At 39.6% G+C, this 24,416-nt stretch overlaps 1 protein-coding gene across 1 annotated transcript in view; it reads right to left on the minus strand.

The window, feature by feature from the left end:
• Positions 1-12,482: 12,482 nt before the first annotated feature.
• The window catches only part of RAB11FIP3 (RAB11 family interacting protein 3), a 169,890-nt gene continuing 157,956 nt past the window's right edge, over positions 12,483-24,416 (minus strand). The window contains exons 11-14 of the mRNA XM_027863011.1: positions 20,041-20,178; positions 19,065-19,220; positions 18,530-18,670; positions 12,483-15,861 (exon numbers count right to left, since the gene is read on the minus strand). Of these exons, the coding sequence (XP_027718812.1) occupies positions 15,748-15,861; positions 18,530-18,670; positions 19,065-19,220; positions 20,041-20,178 (549 nt within the window). The 3' untranslated portion in view covers positions 12,483-15,747. The remainder of the gene's footprint in view (positions 15,862-18,529; positions 18,671-19,064; positions 19,221-20,040; positions 20,179-24,416) is intronic.

The following is a 24,416-nucleotide window of genomic DNA, read 5'->3' on the forward strand; positions in this document are numbered from 1 at the left end:
CTCTAAATGTTTGGTAGAATTCACTTGTAAATCCATCTAGCCCCGGAGAGTTTTGCTTAGGGAGTTTCATTGATGGCTTGTTCAATTTCTTTTTCTAAAATGGGGCTATTTAAGTATTTTATTTCCTCTTCTGCTAATCTGGGCAACTTATATTTTTGTAAATATTCATCTATTTCACTTAAATTGTCAGGTTTATTGGCACACAGTTGGGCAAAATAACTCCTAATTATTGCTTTATTTTCCTCTTCATTGGTGGTGAATTCACCCTTTTCATTTTTGATACTGGTAATTTGGTTTTCTTTCTTTTTTTTTTTAATAAAATTAAGCAAAGATTTATCTATTTTGTTGATTTTTCCCATAAAACCAGAACAAATAGTTTTATTTATTAGTTCCGTAGTTTTCTTACTTTCAATTTTATTAATCTCTCCTTCCTTTGATTTTTGGAATTTCTAATTTGGTATGTAATTGGGGATTTTTAATTCATTCTTTTTATAGCTTTTTTAGTTGCATGCCCAATTCATTGATCTCCTTTCCCTATTTTATTCATGTAAGCATTTAGAGATATAAAATTTTCCCCAAGTACTGCTTTGTCTGTATCCCATAAATTTTGGTATGTTATCTCATTATTGTCATTCTCTTTGATGAAATTATTAATTGTTTCTATGATTTGTTGTTTGACCCATTCATTCTTTAGGATTAGATTATTTAATTTCCAATTAATTTTTAATCTATCTTTCCATGTCCCTTTATTGCATATAATTTTCATTGCATCATGATCTGAAAAGGATGCATTTAATATTTCTGCCTTTCTGCATTTTATTGTGAAGTTTTTATGCCCTGATAACATGGTCGATTTTTGTGTAGGTGCCATGTATCACTAAGAAAAAGTTATATTCCTTTTTATCCCCATTCAATTTTCTCCAGAGGTCTATCATACCTAGCTTTTCTAAAATTCTATTCACCTCCTTAACTTCTTTCTTGTTTATTTTGTGTATTTATCTAGTTCTGAGAGGAGAAGGTTGAGAGGATTTGGATGCTATACCATTTGGTACATATATTAGTATTGATATTCATTGTCTATAGTACTTTTTTTTTAGCAAGATGTAGTTTCCTTTCTTATCTCTTTTAATTAGATCTATTTTTGTTTTTGCTTTGTCTGAGATCAGGATTGCTTTTTTTTTTTACTTCAGCTGAAGCATAATATATTCTCTTCTGGTCTTTTACCTTTACTCCGTGTATGTCTCTCTGCTTTAAATGTGTTTCTTGTAAACAATTTATTATAGGATTCTGGTTTTTAATCCACTCTGTTATTTGCTTTCATTTTATGGGAGAGTTCATCCCATTCTCATTCACAGTTATGATTACTAACTGTGTATTTCTCTTCATCCTATTTCTCCCTCTGTTTATATTTTTCTCTCTCTTTTCACCCTGTTCCTCCTCACCAGTGTTTTGCTTCTGACCACCACCCCCTCAATCTGCTCTCCCTTCTATCAGCCCCCCTCTTTTTTTTCCCTTTACCCTCCTATCTCCCTGTAGAGTAAGACAAATTTCTATACCCAACTGAGTATGTGTGTTATACCCTCTTTGAGCCAAATCCAATGAGAGTAAGGTTCAAACAATGTTCACCCCTTCCCTTCTTTCCCTCTATGTAATAGGTCTTTTGTGTCTCTTCATGTGATGTAATTTACCCTCTTCTGCCTCCCCCTTTCCTCTTCTCCCAATACAATCCTTTTTTTCACCCCTTAATTGTTTTTATATTATCACATCTAAGTCAACTTATATCCACACCCTCTGTCTATGTATACCCCTTCTAACTGCCCTAATAGAGATACAGTTCTCAAGAGTTACAAGTATCATCTTCCCATGTAGGCATGTAAACAGTTTAACTTTATTGAATAACATGGTGGGTTTTTTTTTCTTTCCTGTTTACCTTTTTATCCTTGTCAAGTCTTGAATTTGAAGATCAAATTTTCTGCTCAGCTCTGGTCTTTTCATCAGGAAATTTTGAAAGTCCCCTATTTCACTGAATGTCTGTCTCTTCCTATGAAAGATTATGCTCAATTTTGCTGGGTAGTTGATTCTTGGTTGTAGTCTAAGCTCCTTTGCCTTCCAGAATATCATATTCCAAGTTCTCTGATCCTTTAATGTAGAAACTGCTAAGTTCTGTGTAATCCTGACTGTGGCTTCTTTATATTTGAATTGTTTCTTTCTGGCTGCTTGCTGTATTTTCTCCTTGACCTGATAATTCTGGAATTTGGCTATAATATTCCTTGGAGTTTTCATTCGGGAATCTCTTTTAGGAGGTGATAAGTGGATTCTTTCAATTACTATTTTGCCTTCTGATTCTAGGATATCAGGGCAGTTTTCCTTGATAATTTCTTAAAAGATGATGTCCAGGCTCTTCATGGCTTTCAGTTAGCTTTTGTAATTCCTTTTCCATTTGACCAATTCTACTTTTTAAGGAATTTTTTTTTCCATTTAGCCAATTCTATTTTTCTTTTTATGTGTGTGTGTGTGTGTGTATGTGTGTGTGTGTATATATATCTATATATCTATATATATATATATAGATAGATATATATATGAGGCAATTGGGGTTAAGTGACTTGCCCAGTCACACAGCTAGTGAGTGTTACGTGTCTGAGGTCGGATTTGAACTAAGGTCCTCCTGACTCCTGGTCCGGTGCTCTATCCACTGCACCATCTAGCTGCCCCCCCAATTCTATTTTTCAAGGAGTTGTTTTCTTCAATCAATTTTTGTCCTTCTTTCTCCAAACTGTTAACTCTCTTTTGTATAACTGTCATTTCTTTTCCCAATTTTTTTCTGCCTCTCTTATTTGATTTTTAAAATCCTTTTTGAGTTTTTCCAAGAAACCCTTTTGGGCTTGAGACCAATTCATATTCCCATTTGAGGTTTCACATATAGGGCATTTTTGACATTGTTGTCCTCTTCTGAGTTTGTCACCTCTTCACTGTCACCATAGTAGCTTTCTATGGTCAGGGTTCTTTTCTGTTTTTTACTCATTTTTTAGCCTATTTCATTACTTTTAAAGTTGAGCTCTGCTCCTGGGCCACTGTCCCAAGCTTCTTGTGCTGGGGGCCAGGGGCCTGTTCTCTGGCTTTCTGCACCAGGGCTTTGGGTGCTGGTGGCTTGCCCATTGTGTTGGGGTGGCCTGGCCTAGTCACACTTGTTGTACTGGGATTTCCCAGGCTAGCAGTTCACCTTCTGTGCTGGGGCTGGAGGCCTCACAGCTGGCTTCCTGTGTCACTGGCCTGCTGAGCCAGGACTGAGGGGCCTCAGTTGTTGATCTGTGCTGTGGCTAAGAGCCTCCCTCTCACTTGCCTAAACATTGTCTGCACTGGGCTGTGCTCCTCTTCTACTCAAGTGAGTCAGACCTTTCCTGAAGTCTTTCTACATTATCTTAAGCTGGGAAGTTGTTTCACTCCATCTTTTCATAGGTTCTGTTGCTCCAGAATCCATTTAGAGGCTTGATTTAAAGCTGTTTCCAAGGGAAACTAAGGAGAGCTCAGGCAGCATCCTGGCTTTTCTTTGCCATCTTGGCTCCACCCTGTTTTTAAAGTTTTTGAGAAATTTTATTGCTTGATATTTTGAAATATGGTATTCAAATTATTTGTTTCTTCAGTTTTTTATAGGACAGGAATAATTCCCAGTTGTCTCATAAACCCTTTCTTCTAGCTCCATTACCTTAATTTTTTTTCTCCTTTGATACAGAGCTATGATGTATTGGGCTCTCAGTGTAGACTCTCTCCACTCATGTAGACTGGCAACTTACTGGTAACTGATAGTGTTAGCACATTGTCTGGGATACTGAGAGGTTAAGTGACTTGCCCATGGTTACAAAGTTAGTACATATCAGAGGGGACTTGAATCCATGCCTTCCTGACTGTATAGCTGGCTTTCTAATCACCACGCCATGCTACCTCTCACCTTAATTTGTAGATAATCTTCTGGTGGTTTGATTTTTAAAATTTCTTCTTCATGTCTGCATTTTTGTCTTCCACTAGGTCATTCTTTTCCTCAGAGAATATACCATTAAAATATTCCACTTACTGTTCTAAGCTATCAAGTTTTATGCACTCCCCCCTTTTTTTTAGTTCTTTCACTGACTTTATAACTTTTTATTCAAGCCAGATCTTTCTTCATTTCTTTTATTGAGCTTCTTAACTGCCCTACAGGTTCTTATGACAGATCTATATTTTTGCTTTGGAATGTCTTATTGTTGTGTTTGTGTGTGTGTGTGTGTGTGTGTGTGTGTGTGTGTGTGTGTCCTTCTGAAGATTTCTCACTTTCTCTTACTTTCCTTCCCTACCCCATATTTATTCACCATGTGGGGACAAATACTAGAATTTCCATGTACAAAGAACAAAAAAGAGGATTGTATATGAAACCATGAATCTCTATTACATTCAGTTTACTTTTTTTTAGGTGAATAATAGATCCAACATTCATTTTGAAACTGTCTTGCTCATTTGTAACTACAGCTGAACTTTTTTCTGTTCTCTTCTGTGCATTTTTAAATGCACAAAAGCATTTAAAATGCTTCAGTGACTACATTTTCTTTCCCTTTTTTTTTGACATCACTATCACTTGTCCCCTTCTGTCTGCCAAATCATTCCCCCTTAAAAAACAAACAAACAACCCCTCTCCCTTGTAACAAGTAAGCATAGTCAAGCAAAACAAATCCACACATTGTTCCTGTTTGACAATGTTCGTCTCATCTCTCATGCAAAGTGCATCACAATTCTGTCAGGTGAAGAGAATCACAGTGGTCTGTGATTCTGGAGTCTTTCACTATTGTTTTTCTTTACAGTGTTGTAGTCATCGTACAAATGATCATTTTGCTTCTGCTCACTTCACTTTGTATCAGTTCCTCTAAGGATTCCCACTTATCTCTGAATTCACCCCTTTACCAATGCTTATGAAATGAAATTTCATTATATTCATATACTATAGTTCATTCAGCCATTTACCAATTGAGGGGCACCCCCTTAGTTCTTTGTTATAATTTTTAAAAAAACCGTTATGTCTTTTTGTACATTGGGATCGTTTTCCTTTTTCTTTGATCACTTTGGACATATGTGCCTAGTAGTTGTTTCACTGGGTCAAAGGGTATGTATGCACAGGTTAGTGCCTTTTGGTCCTTTATTCCAAAGTGCTTCGCAGAATGTTTGGACCAATTTGTAGCTTCACCAAAAGTGCATTAGTATGATTGCCTCTTGAAGCTCCTCTAAGAATTGTCATTTTCCTTTTTCCTTTATCATCATCTTTGCCGATCTAATGGGTGTGAGGTGGAACCTCAGAATTGTTTTAATTTATATTTCTTAGGGGAGGAGGGGAAGCTGGAGGCAAATGATAGTGATAAAAAATAAGGAAGAACTGAAACATTTAAAAACATACAGAAAAGAACTTAGAGGATGATGAACAAGGGCGGCTTCGATTTTATGTATTTTTTTTTCCTTTTTAGGCAATTGGGGTTAAGTGACTTGCCCAGGGTGACACAGCTGTAAGTGTCAAGTGTTTGGTCTGAGGCTGGATTCCAACTCAGGTCCTCTTGACCTCAGAGCCAGTGCTTTATCCACTGCGCCACCTAGCTGCCCCTGAGGACAGCTTTGAAACTAACACTGAATCTACTACTTTTTTTTTTAAAGTGAGCTGTGCATAATAGAAATTTGGAGTTATACACATAATCCTTTTTTTTGTTTGTTTTTGTTATTGCCTATGGAAATATTCATATTACTTAGTGCTTGCAAAGTTCAGAATGGCAAAAAATTATTTTAAAATAGAATAAGAATCCATTCTAGACAAAACAATTTGCATTTCTTGTTATTAGTGATTTTAAGCATTTTTATATAGCTGTTGATAGCTTAAATTTCTTCCCTTGAGAAGGTGATTCATGCCCTTTGGTCATTTATATATTGGAGAATGACTCTTGTTTATATATATTTTTTATTAGTTCCATGTATATACATACATATTATGAGAGACACTAATTATAAAGATTTTTTTCCTGCCTGTTACCCTTCTCATTTTAACTGCATTGATTTTTATACAGAAGCTTTTTAATTTTAAGTAGTCAAGATTGCTCATTTTATTTCCTGCAAACCTATCTGCTGTTTAGTCAAGAACTCTCCCTCTATTGTGAAAAATACCTCTTTCCCTGCTCCTCTAATTTGTTTATGTTGATTATGATGTGACCTTTTATATCTAGGTCATGTATCAATCTGGTGCTTATTTTGCTATATAGTATGAAGTGTTGGTCTAAATCTAATTTCTGCTAGACTCCTTTCTAGTTTTCCCAGGAGTTTTTGTTATTTAGATTTTACTCTACTAGTTGGAATTTGGAGTTTACTGAACTATGCTACCAAACTATGTTAATGTAACACCCCGTTAAAACAATTAGCTCATTTAAGCCTACAGTCAAAATTATAATCTGTAATGTCCATGTGGTTCCCTCTTCTTTGGCTTTAGGGAATTTTAGATGAAAAGTTATGAATTTAATCAAAATCACTATGAATCCTTGGTTAGGAAAATTCCTAACATTTAGGGAAAGGTTGGGCTTTCTGCCTAACTTTACATTTATATCTCTCTCTAGTCAACCTCTTACTTCTTTGTTCTGGGGGTAAAATTTGGGGGGTTTGCTGGAATTGATTGGGTAACAAAAAGCCAGATTATATTATAATGTCTGTGCACAAAAAGACACTGGGAAGGGAATTTGAGGGGGAAAGAACAAACCTCTTTTGGAACTTTCTTCAGGTTTGGTCTTCTCCGAGATACCTGTAGAGTCAAACCCTCCTCAATGTCTCTCTTCTCTTCCATATCTTAGTCTTATCTTTCCTCCTCAGGGATGTGTTAGAGCACCACAGCTGGTTCAATTATTTGAACAAATATAGTTTTTTAGTTTGATAACTTATAGATGACTCCTGCAAAAATTCCTCCCTTTTTTCCTTTTCTTCCTTCCTTCCTTCTTTATCTGCTAATTCATGCTAACAGCAGATCCCACTGGGAGAATCCTAGGATTTTTAAAGGGGGCACATGGGAGCAGGTTTAGATGTTTCTAATAGCTGCCTTTGGTGGCATGGAGGTGGGGTGGAATCCCCTCTACCTCTATTAAATCTTGGCTAATAATTCAAGTTAAGGTATCATTTTTTCACCTACATGCAAGATAAGATTACTCCAATATCAAAATGTCTGCTTTGTCTGTAAGGTAATAGGCTCACAGAACACAAAATGTCAGAAATGGAAGGGCCTTTAGAAATCATAGAAAATGAAAGAGGTACCACAAAATTGGAGGACAAATGTTTTTACTTGTAAAAAAAAAGGAAGAGAACAGTCTTCAAACTATATTTCAGTGAGCTTGGTTTCAGTCCTAGAAAATTTCTTGAAATTATCATTAAAGAGATGGTTGGAGAATAACTAGAAAGTTATGATTATAAACAGCTAGCATGATTTCAAGAACAAGTCATGGGAAACTAACATCATTTCTTTTTTTGACAGGATTACTAAACATGTAGAGAAGAAGTCTATGAATATAGTTTGCCTATATTTTAGCAAAGCTTGTGATAAAGTACCTCATACTATTCTTCTGGAAATTGAGAGTTGTGCTTACATGATAACACATCAGATGGATTTAGAACTTGTGGGTGGCCGCAGTTCCGTATTCTGAAGCTACACTGCCCTAACCTCTCTGGTGACCTACAATTTTACATCTCCAATTGCCTTTCAGATATCTCAAACTTGATATCAAATGGAAGGCATCTTAATGTCAGTGTGTCCAAAACAGAACTGATCACCTTTCTCCCTCAACCCCTCCCCCACTTCCTAATTTCCCTGCTCCTGTTAAGAGCACTAGCTTTGCCTCCTCACTCTCTCAGCCTCCATATCTAATATGTTGTCAAGCCCTGTCAAGGTATTGATTTCAGTTTTGTTAATATCTCTTGAATACATCCCCTTTTTTCTTCTGACACTGCCAACACCCTGGTGTAGTCTTCATCACATCACACCCGGACTATTGCATTAGCCTGCTAGTGGCTTTCTCTGTCTCAAGTCTGCTCATTCCCATCCTTCCTCCCTTCAGCCACCAAAGTGATTTTCCTGACCATGTCATTCCCCTACTTAAAACAAAACAAAATAAAACCAAAAAACTCCAGTAGCTCCCTGTAGTCTCCAGGATCAAGTACAAAATCCTCTGGCTTTCAAAGCCCTTCATAATCTAGTCTCCTCCTACCTTTTCAATCTTCAATTCTTCAAACCAGTGGCACAGGCCTCCTTGTTGTTCCACAAATAAGACAGTCCATCTCTCAGCTTCATGGATTTTCACTGATTGGCTCCCATGCCTGGAAAGCTCTTCATACTCATCTTTGCCTACTAGCTTCCCTGGCTTCAAGTCCCAACTAAAATCTCATCTTCTATAATAAGCTTTCCCCAAGCCATCTTAATTCTAGTGCCTTCCCTCTCAATCATTCCCCACTTATCCTGTATATAGTTTGTTTGTATATATTTGTTTGCTTGTTTTCTCCATTAAATTGTAAGCTTCTTGAGGGTAGGGACTGTCTTTTGCTTTTTTTTTTTTTGCATCCCTAGCACTCAGTACTGTGTCTGGCACATAGTAGGTACTTAATGTTTATTGACTAACAATATCAACATGGCTGAAGGTCTCCAGTAGAGTATCCTGGCCCTGTGCTGTTTAACATTTTTATCAGTGTATTAGATAAAGGTATAATAGTTCTTTAAGTTTGTAAATGACCCAAAGTTGGGAGGGACGGTTAACACCTTTGAAGAAAGTCAGGATCAGGAAGGATGACAAATAGACCAATTGGGCTGAATCCAATAAGATGAAATCCAATGGGATAAATGTAGTCTTGCCCTTGGGTACAAAACTATCAACTCTAAAAATATAAAATGGGACAGGCATGGATAGATAGCAGTTCTGAAAAGGATCTGGGGGTTTTAGTGGCCAGCAAGCTCAATGAGTAAGCACTGAAATGGAGCGGCCAAAACAAACCAAAAAAACAGCTAATATAATTCCACTGTATTTTAGTCTATCAGACCTCATCTGTATTAGTTTGTCAGTTCTGGGCATCACAGTTTAAGGACATTGATAAACTGAAGTGTTCGGAGAAGGGCAAACAGGATGGTGAAGGGCCCCAAGTTCATGACATATTACTATCAGTTGAAGGAGTGGTTATGTTTAACTGGGAGAAAAGAAGACTCAGGGGGATGTGATAGCTGTCTACAAATACTTGAGGGGCTGTTACGAAGCAATCATTCTTTAACAACATGCCTCTCAGAGGCCCACCAACTGAAGGATTCTGCAGCTGAAGGAATAAAGCCATACTATGAGGGACAGGAGATATGGCACTTCCCAGGTCGCCATTATATTACTGACTGTTGTTCTGAAATCAATGAGGCAGATCTGAAGTGAATGGAGAATATTTGTTCAGTCTGGGGCAGGGGTGGGGAACCTGTGGCCTTTATTTGTTCTGTGAAATTTGGATTCAGTCAAAGGGCTGCACTTGAAGACCTAGAGGCCCACATGTGGCCTTGAGGCCACTGGGGGTGTGGGGGGGAGGAGGGGGGTATCTTTATCTTCTGGGAAAGGCTGTCCTGACACAACAGCTGTGTGACCCTGGGCACATCATTCCACCTCCCAGCCTCAGTTTCCTTTCTCAAGTGTAAAACAGGGATCATAAGAGTACCTCCCTCCCAGGACTGCTGTGAGAATTAAATGAGATGATATAGGTAAAGTCCTTTGCAAACCTCAAAATACTATATGTGTTAGCTACTTGAATGTTTTGTATGTTTCCCAAGTTTGTTCATGCAGGCCTAAGTCCTTATGTGTTTCAGTGGTAGTTGAAATAAAAGCTATCCCAAACTTGATACCCCTATTTGTACATTAAGCACTTTTGGAGGAGGGGATTTTGTTACTTAGTTGGAGAGACCTAGACACGAACCACACCTAAGCTTTATTTAGGAGATTTCTCTGAGATTTTGCTTCAAGGGTCCACGTGACCCTAAGTCTCTTAGGAGGCCCCTGGGCTTAAAGTCATGCTTCACTGTGGGTGGAGGTGACCCAAGGGTCTTCAAGGCCATGCCAGTAGAGTACCAGCCTTGGCAGGTCTTATGTAACTGGAAACACTTCTGGTATGGATAGTGTTCTTGCAAGAAAGAAAGGTATTGTCTTCCAGTACTGTTACAAACAGAAATATCTGTCAAGGGCACTAAGGGAGGGGTGGTGAAGATGAGGAAAGAAATAATTGGCCCAGATGAGGAGTTCTTAACCTTTTTGTGTGCTGGACCCCTTTGGCAGTCTGGTGAAGCCTATGGACCTTTTCTCTGAATATGTTTTAAAATGGTTTTTCTCTAATTCACTTTAGACTGATTCAAGATGTAATCTGAACATTGCTTTTCTCAAGAAGTTATGCATTTTAGTTGATGTGCTAAAAGCAATCAAAACATTAAGTGTAGAACCAAAACATGTTTTCAAAATTAAAATACTTGTGACCATAAAAAATGTGTCACATGGATTTGTGATCCAGTTACCCTTTATTGAAATTGGTTTCAGTGAGAGCCCCAGTTGCATTAGATTTAACAAACATCATACCTGTGGCTTCAACATAAAAATCACCATATTGGGTCTGACATGTTCCATCCAGATCAACTGTCTCATATAGGGACTTAAAAACTTTTTTCCCTACTCATAGTTTATTCTACATCACTTTGGTTATTTTTTTTTTAAATATTTACATTTGTATTTTTAATAAGGAATATTCCATGGAATACCACAATTTATCCAGTCATTTTCCAGTGGTTGGATATATATAGTTTGTTTATAGTTTCTCATTATTAAAAGTAAAGCAACTATGATTAAAAATAAATAAAAATAAAATGCATTAAAGTACATTGGACTACAAAGGAAGCCAATTGTATTGAAAAAGTTATCAAAATATTGTTGCTTAGTTGTTTCAGTCAGATCTGACTCTTTGTGACTCCATTGGGGTTTTCTTGGCAAAGATACTAGAGTTGGTTTGCCATTTCCTTCTCCAGCTCATTTTACAGATGAGGAACTGAGGCAAACAGGGTGAAGTGACTTTCCCAGGGTCACACAGCCAATAGGTGTCTGAGGCTGAATTTGAACTCAAAAAGATGTGTCTTCTTGATTCCAAGCCCAGGGCTTTATCCACTGCATCACTTAGCTGGCCTATCAAAATATAGATTTTTTTTTCAAAATGTTCACAGACTTCAAGTTAAGAACCCCTGGCCTAGAGAAAACTTTGTCAGACATAATCATGTCAATTTAAGGAAGTCAGGCAGGTGTGAAGCTCTCTATATACTCAGCCCCTTACAAAGGTCCCAAAGAGTTATGTTGCAGCAGGCACTGCTGCCTTTCCATTGCAGTGGAGTGTTGATTGAGGCAAATGAAACAAAATGAAACAATATTCAATGACTTGAAGTCCTCAATAGAAAAATTAAGACCTTGGCTTTGAAAGGATCTGCCCTGTTCACTCACCATTCTGACTCCACACCCAGTGCTTTTTCTAATACCTGTACTCTGATCCCATTTTTCACTATTTTGTTTGATCAGCTGGACTGTCACACATCACATCATGCCACCACATGCCATCGTGTCACATGCAGTTTCATGTCACCATGCCAGCTACATGTTGATACATAACAATGCTGTTACGTCATGCCTCAAATGGTACATGTTGCATGACATCATTGCATGTAAAATATATACAAATCTTCAACAACATATCTGTGATAAAATATTTGAAAGTATAAAAGCGACAGTGTAGGTCTCAAACACATGGACATTTTGACCTCAGTTGTTCATTCAACTAATAACTATATCTGGTGTTTTACAGTACAATGCTTCAGAGTTGGAAAAATGCTTTTCATTTAGTCTCATTTACTATTATTGTTATTAATAATAACTGTCATTATATAGTATATATAAGCATATAAGATTCATAAAGAGCTTATGTAATCCCATTTGATCACATAACCCTTGTGAACATGTAGTCCAACTTCTAATTTTCCAGAGAAGCAAACTGAGGCCCAGAGAGGTTAAGTAAGTTGCCCAAGGTCACACAGATGCTAAGTGACAGAACAGATCAGTACCCACCCTTGGTGTGACTCCTGAATTTCTCTTTTGGAGATAATGAGGGTAAGGTGTTTTGTATCTATGGAGAACTCTGCTAACACTAGTTGTTACTCTCTGGAGAAGCGTGGGGATAAGGAGTCAGAAGGGCTGAGTTCACCTCCTGGGTCTATCATTGACTTGCCAGTCACTTCATCTCCTGGATTATCAGTTTCCTTATCTGGGGCAGGACTACTAATGTCATTATCATCTTTGGAATGCCAACAGATTTTGGGAGAACAACTAGGCTGGACCCCAGCCACACTATAAACACGCACAGTCACCCACTTTCCTCCAAAGAAAAAGAGAAGGGCCCAGTCATTGACGGTAACAGCTTTTAATCAGACAGGAATCGGTGCATCATTGAAGACCACATTGGCTGCCTTTTCTTCGGCATTCCTTTCACATACCAGGGGCTCAGGAACTTCATCTGGAAGTCATTTTCCTTGGGGGAGGGGGTTTAAAGCATGGTCAGTGGTCAAGTCAGTGCTTTGTTTTTTTGTTTGCATGTTGGTTTTTGTTTTGTCTTTAAACTTTTCCCGGCGAGTCATATTTACATTTACAGTACCTCTTAGTGATCAACAGAAAACAAAAAGGCTGTCACCAGGGATACATTACCCCAAGTGGAGAAAGGCTGAGCTTCAATATTTATATATTTATACATATATATATATATTTAATATGTATACACAGATACAGTTTTCTCTCTTGAAAGTATTAAAAAATTGATCAACCTTCAGTCTATAAAAAATACCTACTCTACAAGATAGAAAAATCTCTCCTCCAGTATATACTGATTTACACCCAAAGCTTTTCCAAAAATGTACGAGGCAACATCTTGAATCTTGATGGGAAAGGAAGGGGTGTGCACACATACCCATACTCACAGGAGGGGGAAATACTGATTGGGAACAGGACAAGTTTGTGAAAGGGAAGAAGGGAAGGCCTCATGGCTCAGTGCTCAGATTCAGAAGGATTAGGTATAATCGGTCTCCCCTGTGGAGCTTAGGGAACACACCTTGCGGAGTCTCCAGGGGGACATGCCAAAGCAGCAAGTGATTTGGTGGCAAATTCATGAAAAGTCTCAAGGAATCTGGAAGCACAACCCAACTCAGGCCAGTGGCAGGGGTAAGGACTGGGGAGGGGGTGGTGAGAGGCAGGGAAAGAATGGACAGGAAAGAGGGAAATGGAAGAGACCCAGTAAAGGAAGAATTCAGGGAAGGGGGAATTTTTTAAGAAGTACATTTCACAAATATTCAGGGATGACATTTTTCCATTCAACCTTTGCCTTTGGGATGCCACTGTCAACTACTCCCAGTCACCCATCACTTTCTAAGGCAGGGATTTGATCGACTCTGGTCTCCCCCTTCTCTTGCCAAAGACACACCGTGGTTAAGGAACAAGCTATTCTTAAGAAACAAGAACAAAAACCAACAACATGGTGGATGGGTGGGAAGGAAACCCAGTTCAGAGAGCTGATCTTCCTGTTTTATGGCACCTTAAAGTATGTAACATGAAGCCCAGAAAAGTCCACACTTCTCCTGTGGTGCAGATGTAGAAAACTCCCGTGTTCACACTGAAAAATTACTATGTAAATCAGACATGGGTGTGCTCCCCAAAGCAGCAGTGGCTGTGGTTATTCTACAAGCAGCAGGATAACACACACTAGTCATTGCCTCTTCAAGGCATTTGTCAATGCTGTCCTAAGCCTTGCTGGGAGGCTGAAGTCTTATCATTTGACTGTCTAGAGACTCAACAGTCTAAAGAAGATCCTAAAAGCCAGCCAGTTTTGCCTAGGAGGGAATCTCAGATGGCCCTCTCCAAGCCTTTTTGTATTTAAAAAACAACTGTGTCATGATTAATGTTAAAGTGTCCAATGTTGGGGTGGGGGGGATCTAGTCTCCTAAATATCTGAAGTTAATTTCCAATGAACTATCTTCCCACCACCATCAATCCACTGGAATGCTGGATAAGGCTGAATCCCTAATGGTACTATTGTCCGGGGGATATCAAGATACTTATAGTACACCAGTAGAATGGAGGTACTCTCTCCCATTTTGAAGAAAAAGAACTAAATATAAAACCAAAAGCCTATTCTCTCAACTGATTTTGAGAGGAATATAACCTTCATATCATAGAAATAGTGAAGGTGAGCTGGAGAAGGGTTATTCTGTATAGTTTCAAAATATCACTAACAGAGCCTGCCCCAAAAGGATTATTGCAATAAGCCACACCTGCCCCCAAGAAGATCTCAGCCACCAGGGCCTGAAAGGATTGCTGACTAAGTGCCAATAATCCTTGAATCCTGAACATAATCCTGAAGGTCCTCATGATAATGTTTCTTTGTCTACACTGCAGCAAGGGACAGGGTGAGGCAGAACCTTGGTTAAGGTGCAGTGTGCCCAATTTTTGTTGTGAGATGCATGCCTGAGCAATTCTAAGGCCATACGGGCAAGGGGAAATATGGGAAATGAATTGGGGAGGGGGAATCTGCTACCAATCTGGTTCCAACAGCCGTAAACTAAGCCTAGCTCCTCTCAATCCCCTCAAGAGAAACAGCAGGCCATTTACAAGAGCTCATAACCACGTTTCTACTTTAACCCACTGTTTTATCTGGTCTCTTCCAATACCCTCTAGTCATCTGTAATTACGTCTCATCCATCTCCTTCATGGCTACAATTGTTTCAAAGCAGGGAAAAAGGAGCCGGGCACACCGCTGCCAACACACTTTTACATCTGGTGTGAAATAAAATCAACTTGACCTCAAATAGGAACTTCCTGGATCACATGTGTCACCGATGGGTTCAAAAAGAAGGCAGAATACACAGCGCATGCCTGAAGAGGAAGTCTAACAGCTTCCTTTCCCTTTTACACTGCTAAAAATCAGCCAGTCACTTTCCAGGAATGTTCTTTGAAGTGTGGAGTCAGAAGCCAAGCAAGGCTTAAGGGAGGAACCTAACTGCACAAGCACCTCAGAAGCACTGAGTCAAAACACAATTCACCTGCAGCCCTGCCTGCACATCACCTGTGAGGAAGACTGGGCCCAAAAGAGCAGGATAGAAGCGCGAGCATTTCAGAATTCAAGTGGGCTTTGAGGGATTCGTAGTGGACTGGTTCGCTGGAGTCAGAAGGAATCTCTCTAACTAGTCTATCTAATATGGCAAGATGCTTGGAGAACCTTTCTCTCTCAAGAGAGAAAGGAATCTGCCAGAATAAAGGTGGAGAATCAAATCACACTCCTGGAATCATTGCCTGTTTCTCTAACCTCGTACTCAGATGGTGCCACTGGCAAGGAGGCAGTGTTCTTCCTCCTTCCCATCTCTCCATCTTACCCCTGCTTTCTGTGCTGCTCGACTACATTCCCTTCCACCCTGCTGAGTCAAGCAAGGGTGATATCCCAAACCAAAGCTGTATCTGCTTTTCTCTCAATTGCTCTGGGCTGGTTCAGGCAATGGGATGTGATCCTCCTTGCCCCTTGATGGAGATGAGACCTTAGTGGTCTAGAGAGCTTAGCAGGGCCTCCTGAAGCTCAGAGCAGCAAGGTCACACCAGGTCACCAGGATTGGAGGGGCAGCATTTCATTCCTTTACTTCACTTCTAAGATGGAGGGGTTGGTTTCCATGATCGCCACAATGATTCTATCAATATAGTCCTGGAGACGGAAGTTGATCTCTTCCTGTTTTTGAATTGCCTCCATCAGCTGTAGGGAAAATGAAGAAGCAAGTTATTATGAGCCTGGGTTTTTCATTCTGGGAGATCAGGCTGTGACCCACAGTGGGTTATGGAGGATTTCAGAGAGGTTACTGAGGATGAGGGCTACGGAGGTCCAGATAATTATCTGGTGGAAGCTGGAACAGCAAATGGCACACCAGGCAACTAGTCTCAGCCTGTCTTCATTTCCTCTTAGGCCTTCTTGTCTCTGCCCACAAAGGCCTCCAAGACTATATAGCCTATGAAGACAATGGGAGCTGTGAAATGCCCCAAAGTTGTCTGACAACTCTAATTATAACAGTTGATATATGTATAGCACTTCAAGCTTTACAAAACATTTTACATTTGTTAACATAGGTGATTCTCAGAATAACTCTGTGAGGAAGCTACTATAAGCATTATTATCCCCATTTTTTTAACTAGGCCCATAATTTAATTGGTAGAGAGAATATCCAGTGAAGAACACAAGTTGGCAACTTCTCATCTTGACCCTGAGAGATTCAGTGACTCACCTAGGGTCACACAGTCAGTAGGGGGTCAGAGGCAGGATTTGAACCCAGGTCTTCCTGACTCAAGTCTAGTCTTCTCTCCACTAAGCCACATTGCTTCTCCTGATTTTACAGATGAGGAAACCAAAGTTGGGAAAGGCATAAAGTGCCTGTGGTCACCCAACTAGTAAGTGTCAAAGGCAGGATTCTTAGCAAAGTCTCTATGGGTTCCAAGTCCACTTCTCTTCCCACTACACTTCTCTGCCTCTGCGAGATAGCTGAGCTTTGGGGAGGAATTTTAGGGAGAGTGGTGAAGGGTACTGGGGAGAAAGAGATGTTTTACTGGATTTAAAAATGTTTAAGAACCCTTCACATAGGTCATTCTAAGTTATCACCAAAGCATTTCATTATCTTTCTTTCTTTCTCTAGTACATACACACATTCAAGAAGGGTGTTCATAGTCAATCGAGATGATGATAAATTTATTTGATTTTAAGACACCGTCTCATCACTCAAACTGTGTGAAAATCTGCAAGTGGTAATGATGCAGAAGTCTTTGGAATTCTCATTCATGTTGATATCCCTGAGAAGTTTGCAGAAATACAGTTTGGAAGTTGGCTTGCAGGAAAGGTCAAAAGTGGCCAAATATCACCCTCTTCCACTCTAACAGTTTCTTTTATACTCCCTTTTGCTCTTCTCCAACTGTTACACTATTAACAATGTTGGAAATCAGTCAAAAATGTAGGAAACTATAAAATCAAAAGACTGAAATTGGTGACCTCTAGTCTCCCATCTCCAACTGTCATTAGACACTTTGAATTGGATGTCCCATAGACACCTTAAATTCAACATGTCCAAAACTGAACTTATTATCTTCCCCCCCAAGTGTTCACCTCTTCTTAACCTCCCTATTGCTGTCGAGGGTACCACCGACCTCTCAAAACTAGCTGTTAACCTCTTCTCCTCACTCTCTCTTACCCCCAGTCTGTATCCAATCTGTTGCCAAGGCCTGATGATTTTACCTCCATAACATCTCTGACATGTGATTCCTTCTCTTCTTTGACACTGTCACCATCCTGGTGCAGGCCCTCATCACCTCATGCCTGGACTATACTGGTTATTTCCCTGCCACAATTCTCTCCTCCATTCCAGGCCATCTTCTACTCAGTGGTCAAACTGATCTCCCTAAAGTTCAGGTCTGACCATGTCCATCCACTGTCCTCTACTCAATAAACTTCAGTCACACCCTGTCTCCTCCAGGATCAAACATGAAATCCTCTCTCTGGTGTCCAAAGGTGTTCATAATTTGCCCCTCCTCTACTTTTCCAGTTTTCATACAACTTACACGTGTGCCTCCCCCCCGCACTGTAATCTATAATCTGGTGACACTGGTCTTCTTGCTGTTTCCCAAACTAGACATTCAGTCTTCCAATTCCAGGGCCTGGCTATCCCTCATTCCTGGAAAGCTCTCCCTCCTCATGTTGAACTCTTGGCTTCCTTCAAGTCTTTCAAATTCTAGTTAAAATTCCATCTTCTACAGGAGAACTTTCCCAGTACCCCAAATGCCGTTGATTATCTCCAATTTATCCTGTATCTATTTTGTCTGTACATAGTTGTTTGCATGTTCTCTCCTCCATTAGACTGTGAGCTCCTTGGGGGCGGGGGTTGTCTGTTACCTTTGTTTGTATTCCCAGCACTGAGCAATGCTTGGTGCATAGTAGGTGCTTAATAAATGGTTACTGACTGGTGATTTTCATGCAACTCTAGCAGTTCCCATGTAAATGAAAGGCCAAGACAAAACTGCATCTAAAATCATAATCACAAATTAAGCGGGACAGAAACACACACTAAACTGAAGAGCAAGATTACAAACATCATCATCTAAGCTCCAACATGTCAGTTTTGATGGGAATGAACATAGGTAACGTGACTTAGGAGAAGAAGCAGTGGGATGAGATTTACGAGGCTTGAGTTTTAGTTTCCTCCCAAGCATTTATTGGCACTGAAACCTTGGGCAAGTCACTTAACCTCTTTGAGGAGCAGTTTCCTCATCGGTAAAAGTGGACTAGATGATGCTCAGTGTCATTCCGTTCACAGCATGACTTGATGGGCAGATAAATGGCTTAGGGGCTGGACTTCCAAAAATATATTTACACACTGATTCACTACCTCATCACGTGAAACAGAGCTGATCTCAGCTGCCAGGGACTCGGAGAAAGAGGCAGAGAAGAGGTTCTTTGCGCCTTGGATGCTGAGGTTTATAATCTGCCCATTTAACTCATCATTCTGCTCCTTTAGATTTCGATTATCCTGGTTACAAGAAAAACATTAAATCATCAATGTTGATCCTGTTTGAGGTACTGAGTCAATCCTGAAAGCATGTTTAACTCTACATCCTAGAGAGAAAGAAGTTGTGGGAAGTTAATCACTGATAGAACAGAGCTAATACAAATGTTATTCTTTTGGTGACCAATTTCCCTGGATACAGGTCAGATATTGTCTAGGGGGAAGAAACCAGTGCTGACAGAGAGAGAGAGAGAGAGACAGAGAGAGAGAGAGAGAGAGCGAGCCCATCCTGGAATCTGGGGCTGAGACCACTAGCAGGGAAGGACAAATGAAGACAGCCATTTCTACATAAGCTTTTAGTGGGGATTCCCTCTTGCCTTTGGTGACAAAGTTCTGCTTGCCCTGCCTGCTCCAATACCTGCTTCAGCCTTCGGATTTCTTGCTCCAGCTCAGTCTCTCGTGTCCTGCTGTTGTACTCCTGGAGCCCCGTACTGCTGCTCCGTCCTCGTCTTTGCTCAGCTTCAAGCTTAAACAGCTGTAAGTGCTCCAACTGTTTCCTGAGGTCTTCAATCAGCTGTAAGGCAACCAAAAAGATGAATGTTTCATGGAAGACAGGACTCCAAAGGCCCATGGAGGCTTTACAGAGTGAATTCAAATAAACCTTAACTGGATTTATCTCTACTCATACTTTGCTTTGGATGCTGAATTTCCAGGGGTGAAAGATAAGTGTTCCCCACTTCCACTCCAACATAGACTTCAGCCAGAAAGCATACTAAAAGTGAGATGTAGGAAATACTGGCTAAAATTAATTACCTTTTGCATTGAACCACAACATCACAAACTTGAATTAGCTTTGATACCCCTAACATTGGTTGATAATTTAAGAAGATACACAGATAATATTGCCTTCCAGGTCCTAGAATCTCACAAGAATCCAATGCAGATGCCTGTTCTCTGATTTCTTTTAGGCACATACTACTACTACTACTGGTCATGGCTAACTTCAGATTTGTACATGTTGATTTTTTCCTAAGTTCATGTCTGGCATTGAAGGGGAAAGATAAGAGCTTGTTTTCAAACCATAGGTAGCTGTTGCTAGGGTACTGGTATTGATGGGGTTCTGACAAAGGTCTGAAGGAGGCCAGGCCTGATGGGTAAAGAACAGGAAAAACGGGTGGCAATGATGCAGGAATAGAAAACAATCACTAGTTTGGAACTATATGGATCGATTAAATATCAGTGCCAACACTGTTCCTGCCTCAGTGGGAATACTTTCTATTACAGATAACAGTCATTGTTCAATACTTTACCGATAAATCTGGGGTATAATATTTGCTGTTTGCTGGATTCCATGGAAGCAACATTCACATATGACTATTCTATAACATTCTCACCTCCTGTGTTGACTCCTTGTCTTTCTGAAACTGATGCCTTTCATGACTCAGTTTGTCTCCCATTTTCCTTTTGTTTTCCTGCTCTTCATTGAGTTGAATGGTTAGGTCTTCTATCTCATCCAGCAATTTCTCCTTTTCCTGAAAAACAAAGAAAAAGCAAAATCCCACCCCACCCCCATATACTACATTAAAACTGAATCATGACAAAGATACACTCATCTCACCAAATATGATCCTATTCATTCAGCCTGGTAGGTCTTATTTTATATCAAATTAGAATTTCTTCATCTTCCACATTTACTGGAGGCAATTTCTTGATTAAATTACGCTAATCGCTTATAATTAGGAGTCACCTTTGACTTTTCCCTTTCCTTCATCCTTTATATCTAGTCAGTAGCAGTCCAATCCAATAATCCAAGTCCAGATGATTCCACCTTCACAATATCTTTTATATCTAACTTTTCCTCTCAACTTCTACTGCAATGACCCTACTATTCAGGCTCTCATTGCTTTTCACCTAGATTATCGTAATAGCCTCTCAGCTAATCTAATGCTTCCTTAAAACCATCCTTTTCAGAACTTCAAACACAATTTTCCTAGTATACTTCTCTAATCATGTCACTCCTGCTTAAAAATCTTCAGTGGCTCCCTATGACCTACTGAAAAAGCATAAATAGATGATACTGGTTTTCAAGGCTCTGTCCAATCTGGTTCTACTCTACCTTTTCAGTTCCATCTCATATAGCCCCCCTTCATGTACTCTATACTCTAGCTAATCTGGACTGTTTTTAGTCCCCTACTCTTATCTTTCTCTCTCTCTCCTACCTTCAAGCCTTTGCTACTGCTTTCTATCAGGCTTAAAATGGCTCCCCCTAGCCCCACCACCCCTTTTCCCATATCGCTTGTCTGCTGAAGCCTTTCCTCCTTCAAGGCCTAACTCAAGTATCATTTGCTTCAGAAAGCTTCCCCGAATATCTTTCTCCTTGCCCTTTGCTCTCTCCTGATGAAAGAGCTTTCTCTTTCCTCAAATTTTTCATAGCACCTTGCTTGGACTTCTATCTTGCAATGATCTCACTCTCCTTCATATCATAGACGTTTGTGTACTTGTCCTTCCTTTTTATTAGAATGTAAGTTCCCCCCCCCAAAAAAAAGAATTTAAGTTCCGTATCTATCTTTTTATCTTTAGCATCTAGAACAAAAGGCTCAAAAACAAAAAAGGTTCTCAGGGTTAGATGCAGAGTTGGATGCAGTGTTAGAAGCGGCCTTTCTTAACACCTGACCCAAGCCCCTCACTTTATAGATGAGGAACTGGAGGATTTAGATTGCTTGAAGAACAGGCGAGAACGAAGGCCACTCTAGTTTGATCTCTTGGATCCTTAAGATTCTAGATCTCTGAAGACTGTCAGTGTTAAGGCAGATTTTAAGGTTGCAGTCAGGATCACATGAAGGAAGAGAAGCAGGGAAGGAGAGAAATGAACTATTTGGAACAACTTGAATTTTTAAAAGGTCATTGTGAATGTTAAAATGATTCTATTATGCTTTTTGCTATTTTTGTCCTTTAAAAGTTCAAGGAGCATAAGATATTAGATCTGGGGTTGAAGTTTATTTTTGTATTGAGAAAGAGCCCTTCCCCATCTCCTTGAAGGCAGCAATCATTTTACATCACTTTGATCTTCTGAAATTCACCCTGAAAATGAAAGTCGGGGATCAAGCAAGACCAAGGTATCTTTCCAAGTGTCAGATCCTTCATATTTCAAGGCAACATTAATAATACACAATCATTTACTTTCCCACGAGCTGGGATGGGCTACACTGAGACAGCAAGAACACAAATTGGTGAGACCTTTGGTCTGAGTTAAGGAGGCACCTATAGGTTTCCAACAGTGAAGATTCTGTTTAGTGAAGCTCCCTGGCCTCTATCAGGATCAATCCTATGTCCACTGCCTCATCTACTCCATGCTTAAACTAACTGAGTGATTTGGTCTGGGTAACATAACTACTAGTGGAACCTTTTAATGGGAATCCATTGTTTAGTACCTCCATGCTTGTACAGACCTAATCGCCATCACTGCTTCTACCCCAAAGACTGTGCCCTTTGGTTATAACACAGGTGAGAGGGAAGGCATATTCTGACATCTTCTCAAAATCGTATGTGTAAACAAAGAGTGTATTCTAGGGGCTTAAAATACTTGCTTCCAAGTGAGTTTACCCAAAGTAGTCCTCTTACCTACAACTGTAACAAAGTCAACCACATACTGTCCATACTTGCATCCTTTGTTCCTTTGTCTTTTTGCTATTCATGCCTTTCCAAACTCTAACACCAGATTACCACCGCCTTTTCTGCTCTTACTCACTTAAAGAAGTTATATGACTAAGGGCAGCTAGGTGGTGCAGTGGATAGTGCACCAGCCCTGGAGTCAGAAAACCTGAGTTCAGTTTTGGCCTCAGACACTTGACACTTAACTAGCTTGTGACCATGGGCAAGTCACTTTATTGCCTCACCAAAAAGCAAAATTAAAAAATAAAAAGTTACATGACTGCTGATTTGAGTCCACTATAAATGTATGTTATCCAACCTCATTTGGGCCCTCAGGGCTACAAGGAAATTCTTATACTCTTCCCTAATAAACTTTCTAGTGCTCTCCCCATAGCTTTTGCTTTAAACCTTCCCCCTCCCTCCCAGAAGAGGATCTTATCTCATACTTTACTGAGAAAAGAGGCCATTCATGGTGACCTCCCTCTTCTCAATCCCACATCTCAAAACCCCTTGACATCTTTCTACATTCTCTCTCCCTTTGCTCCAAGTGTTAGAAGTGGCCTTTCCCTTTTCCCCTTACCAAAGCCCCTTTCTCCACTCATGTCCTTAATCCCCACCTGCCCTCCCATCTGGTCCTGAAGTTTGCCCGTAAAATTATCCCATCTAATATTCAATATCTCCTTATTCACTAGATCCTTCCCTGTAGCCTGTAAATATGCTCACATCTGTCCTAGCCTTAAAAAAAACCTTCACTTGACCCTACTATTTGCTTTAGTTATTCTCCTATAATTTTCCTCTATTTCTCAGCCAAACTCCTAGGAAAAAAGTCAGTTGCACATGTTTCCTCCATTTTCTCTCCTTTCATTAAATTATTTTTAATTACATTTTATTTTCTTCAATTAACAAACATTTATTTTCTCTCCCTCCCATACCTCTCTTGCTACCCTTACGCACACCTTGAAAAAGAAGAGAAAACACAACTCGTAGCAAACATACATAGTCAAGTAAAACAAATTCCCATATTGGCAATGTCCAAAAAACATGCCTCTCATTCTGGATGTTTAGTCCATTACCTCTTAGCCAGGAGGTGGGTAGCATTCTTTACCATCACTTCTTTGGAACCATGATTGATCATTTCATTGATCAGAGCTCTTAAGCCTTTCAAAGTTGCTTGTTTTTTACAGTGTGGTTGTTATGGTATAAATTCTTCTCCTGGTTTTGCTCAACTTTATTCTGCATCATTTCATACAAGTCTCCAAGGTTTGTCCAAAACCATCCCCTTCATCATTTCTTAGAGCAGGGCTTCTTAAACTTTTTCCATTCATATTTTGGCAGTGTTTGTTGATATTGTGTGGCCTGAGGGCATGTGCAGTGCAAAGTGCCCATGCTTTCTGGTCAGAATCAAGGCTGCAGTGAAGTTGCATGACACAATATGGGCAAGCACTGCCTGAAACACCTCAGATTTATTACATTTGATTTTTAATTAATTTTTGGTTGTTGTGCGTTCAGAAACCTTTTACTGTTGCCACATAGGGTCTCGACTCACAGTTTAAAAAGTGCTGTCTTAGAGCACAATAGAATTCCATAACCTTCATATATCATAATTTATTCAGCCATTCTCCAAATGATGGATACCCTCTTAGATTCCAGTTTTTTGCCAACACAAAAAAGAGCTGCTACAAATATTTTATACATTTGAGTTACTTTCCTCTTTCTTTGATCTCTTTGGGGTATGGATATAATAGTGGCATTACTGAGTCAAAGGGTATGCACAATTTAGTAAGTTTTGGGGGATAGTTTCAAATTACTGTCCAGAATGGCTCTACCAGTTCAAGCTCCACCAATAGGACATTAATGTGCTTTTTTTCCCACAGACCCTCGAGGCAGCATTTGTCATTTGCCTTTTCTGTTAGGTTTGCCAAAGGGTGAGATGGAACCTCAGAGTTTCTTTAATGTATATTTCTTTATTTTTTAGTGATTTGGAATACTTTGTTCATATTGCTATAAATAGATTTGTTCCCTTACAAACTGCCTATGACAATTATCAATTGTGAAATGGCTCTTATTCTTACAAATTTCAATCAGTTCCTTTATATCTTAGAAATGAGATCTTTATCAG

The sequence above is a fragment of the Vombatus ursinus genome, unplaced genomic scaffold (genome assembly GCF_900497805.2).
Source record: "Vombatus ursinus unplaced genomic scaffold, bare-nosed wombat genome assembly UNPS02014770.1, whole genome shotgun sequence".
Lineage (NCBI taxonomy): Eukaryota > Metazoa > Chordata > Mammalia > Diprotodontia > Vombatidae > Vombatus > Vombatus ursinus.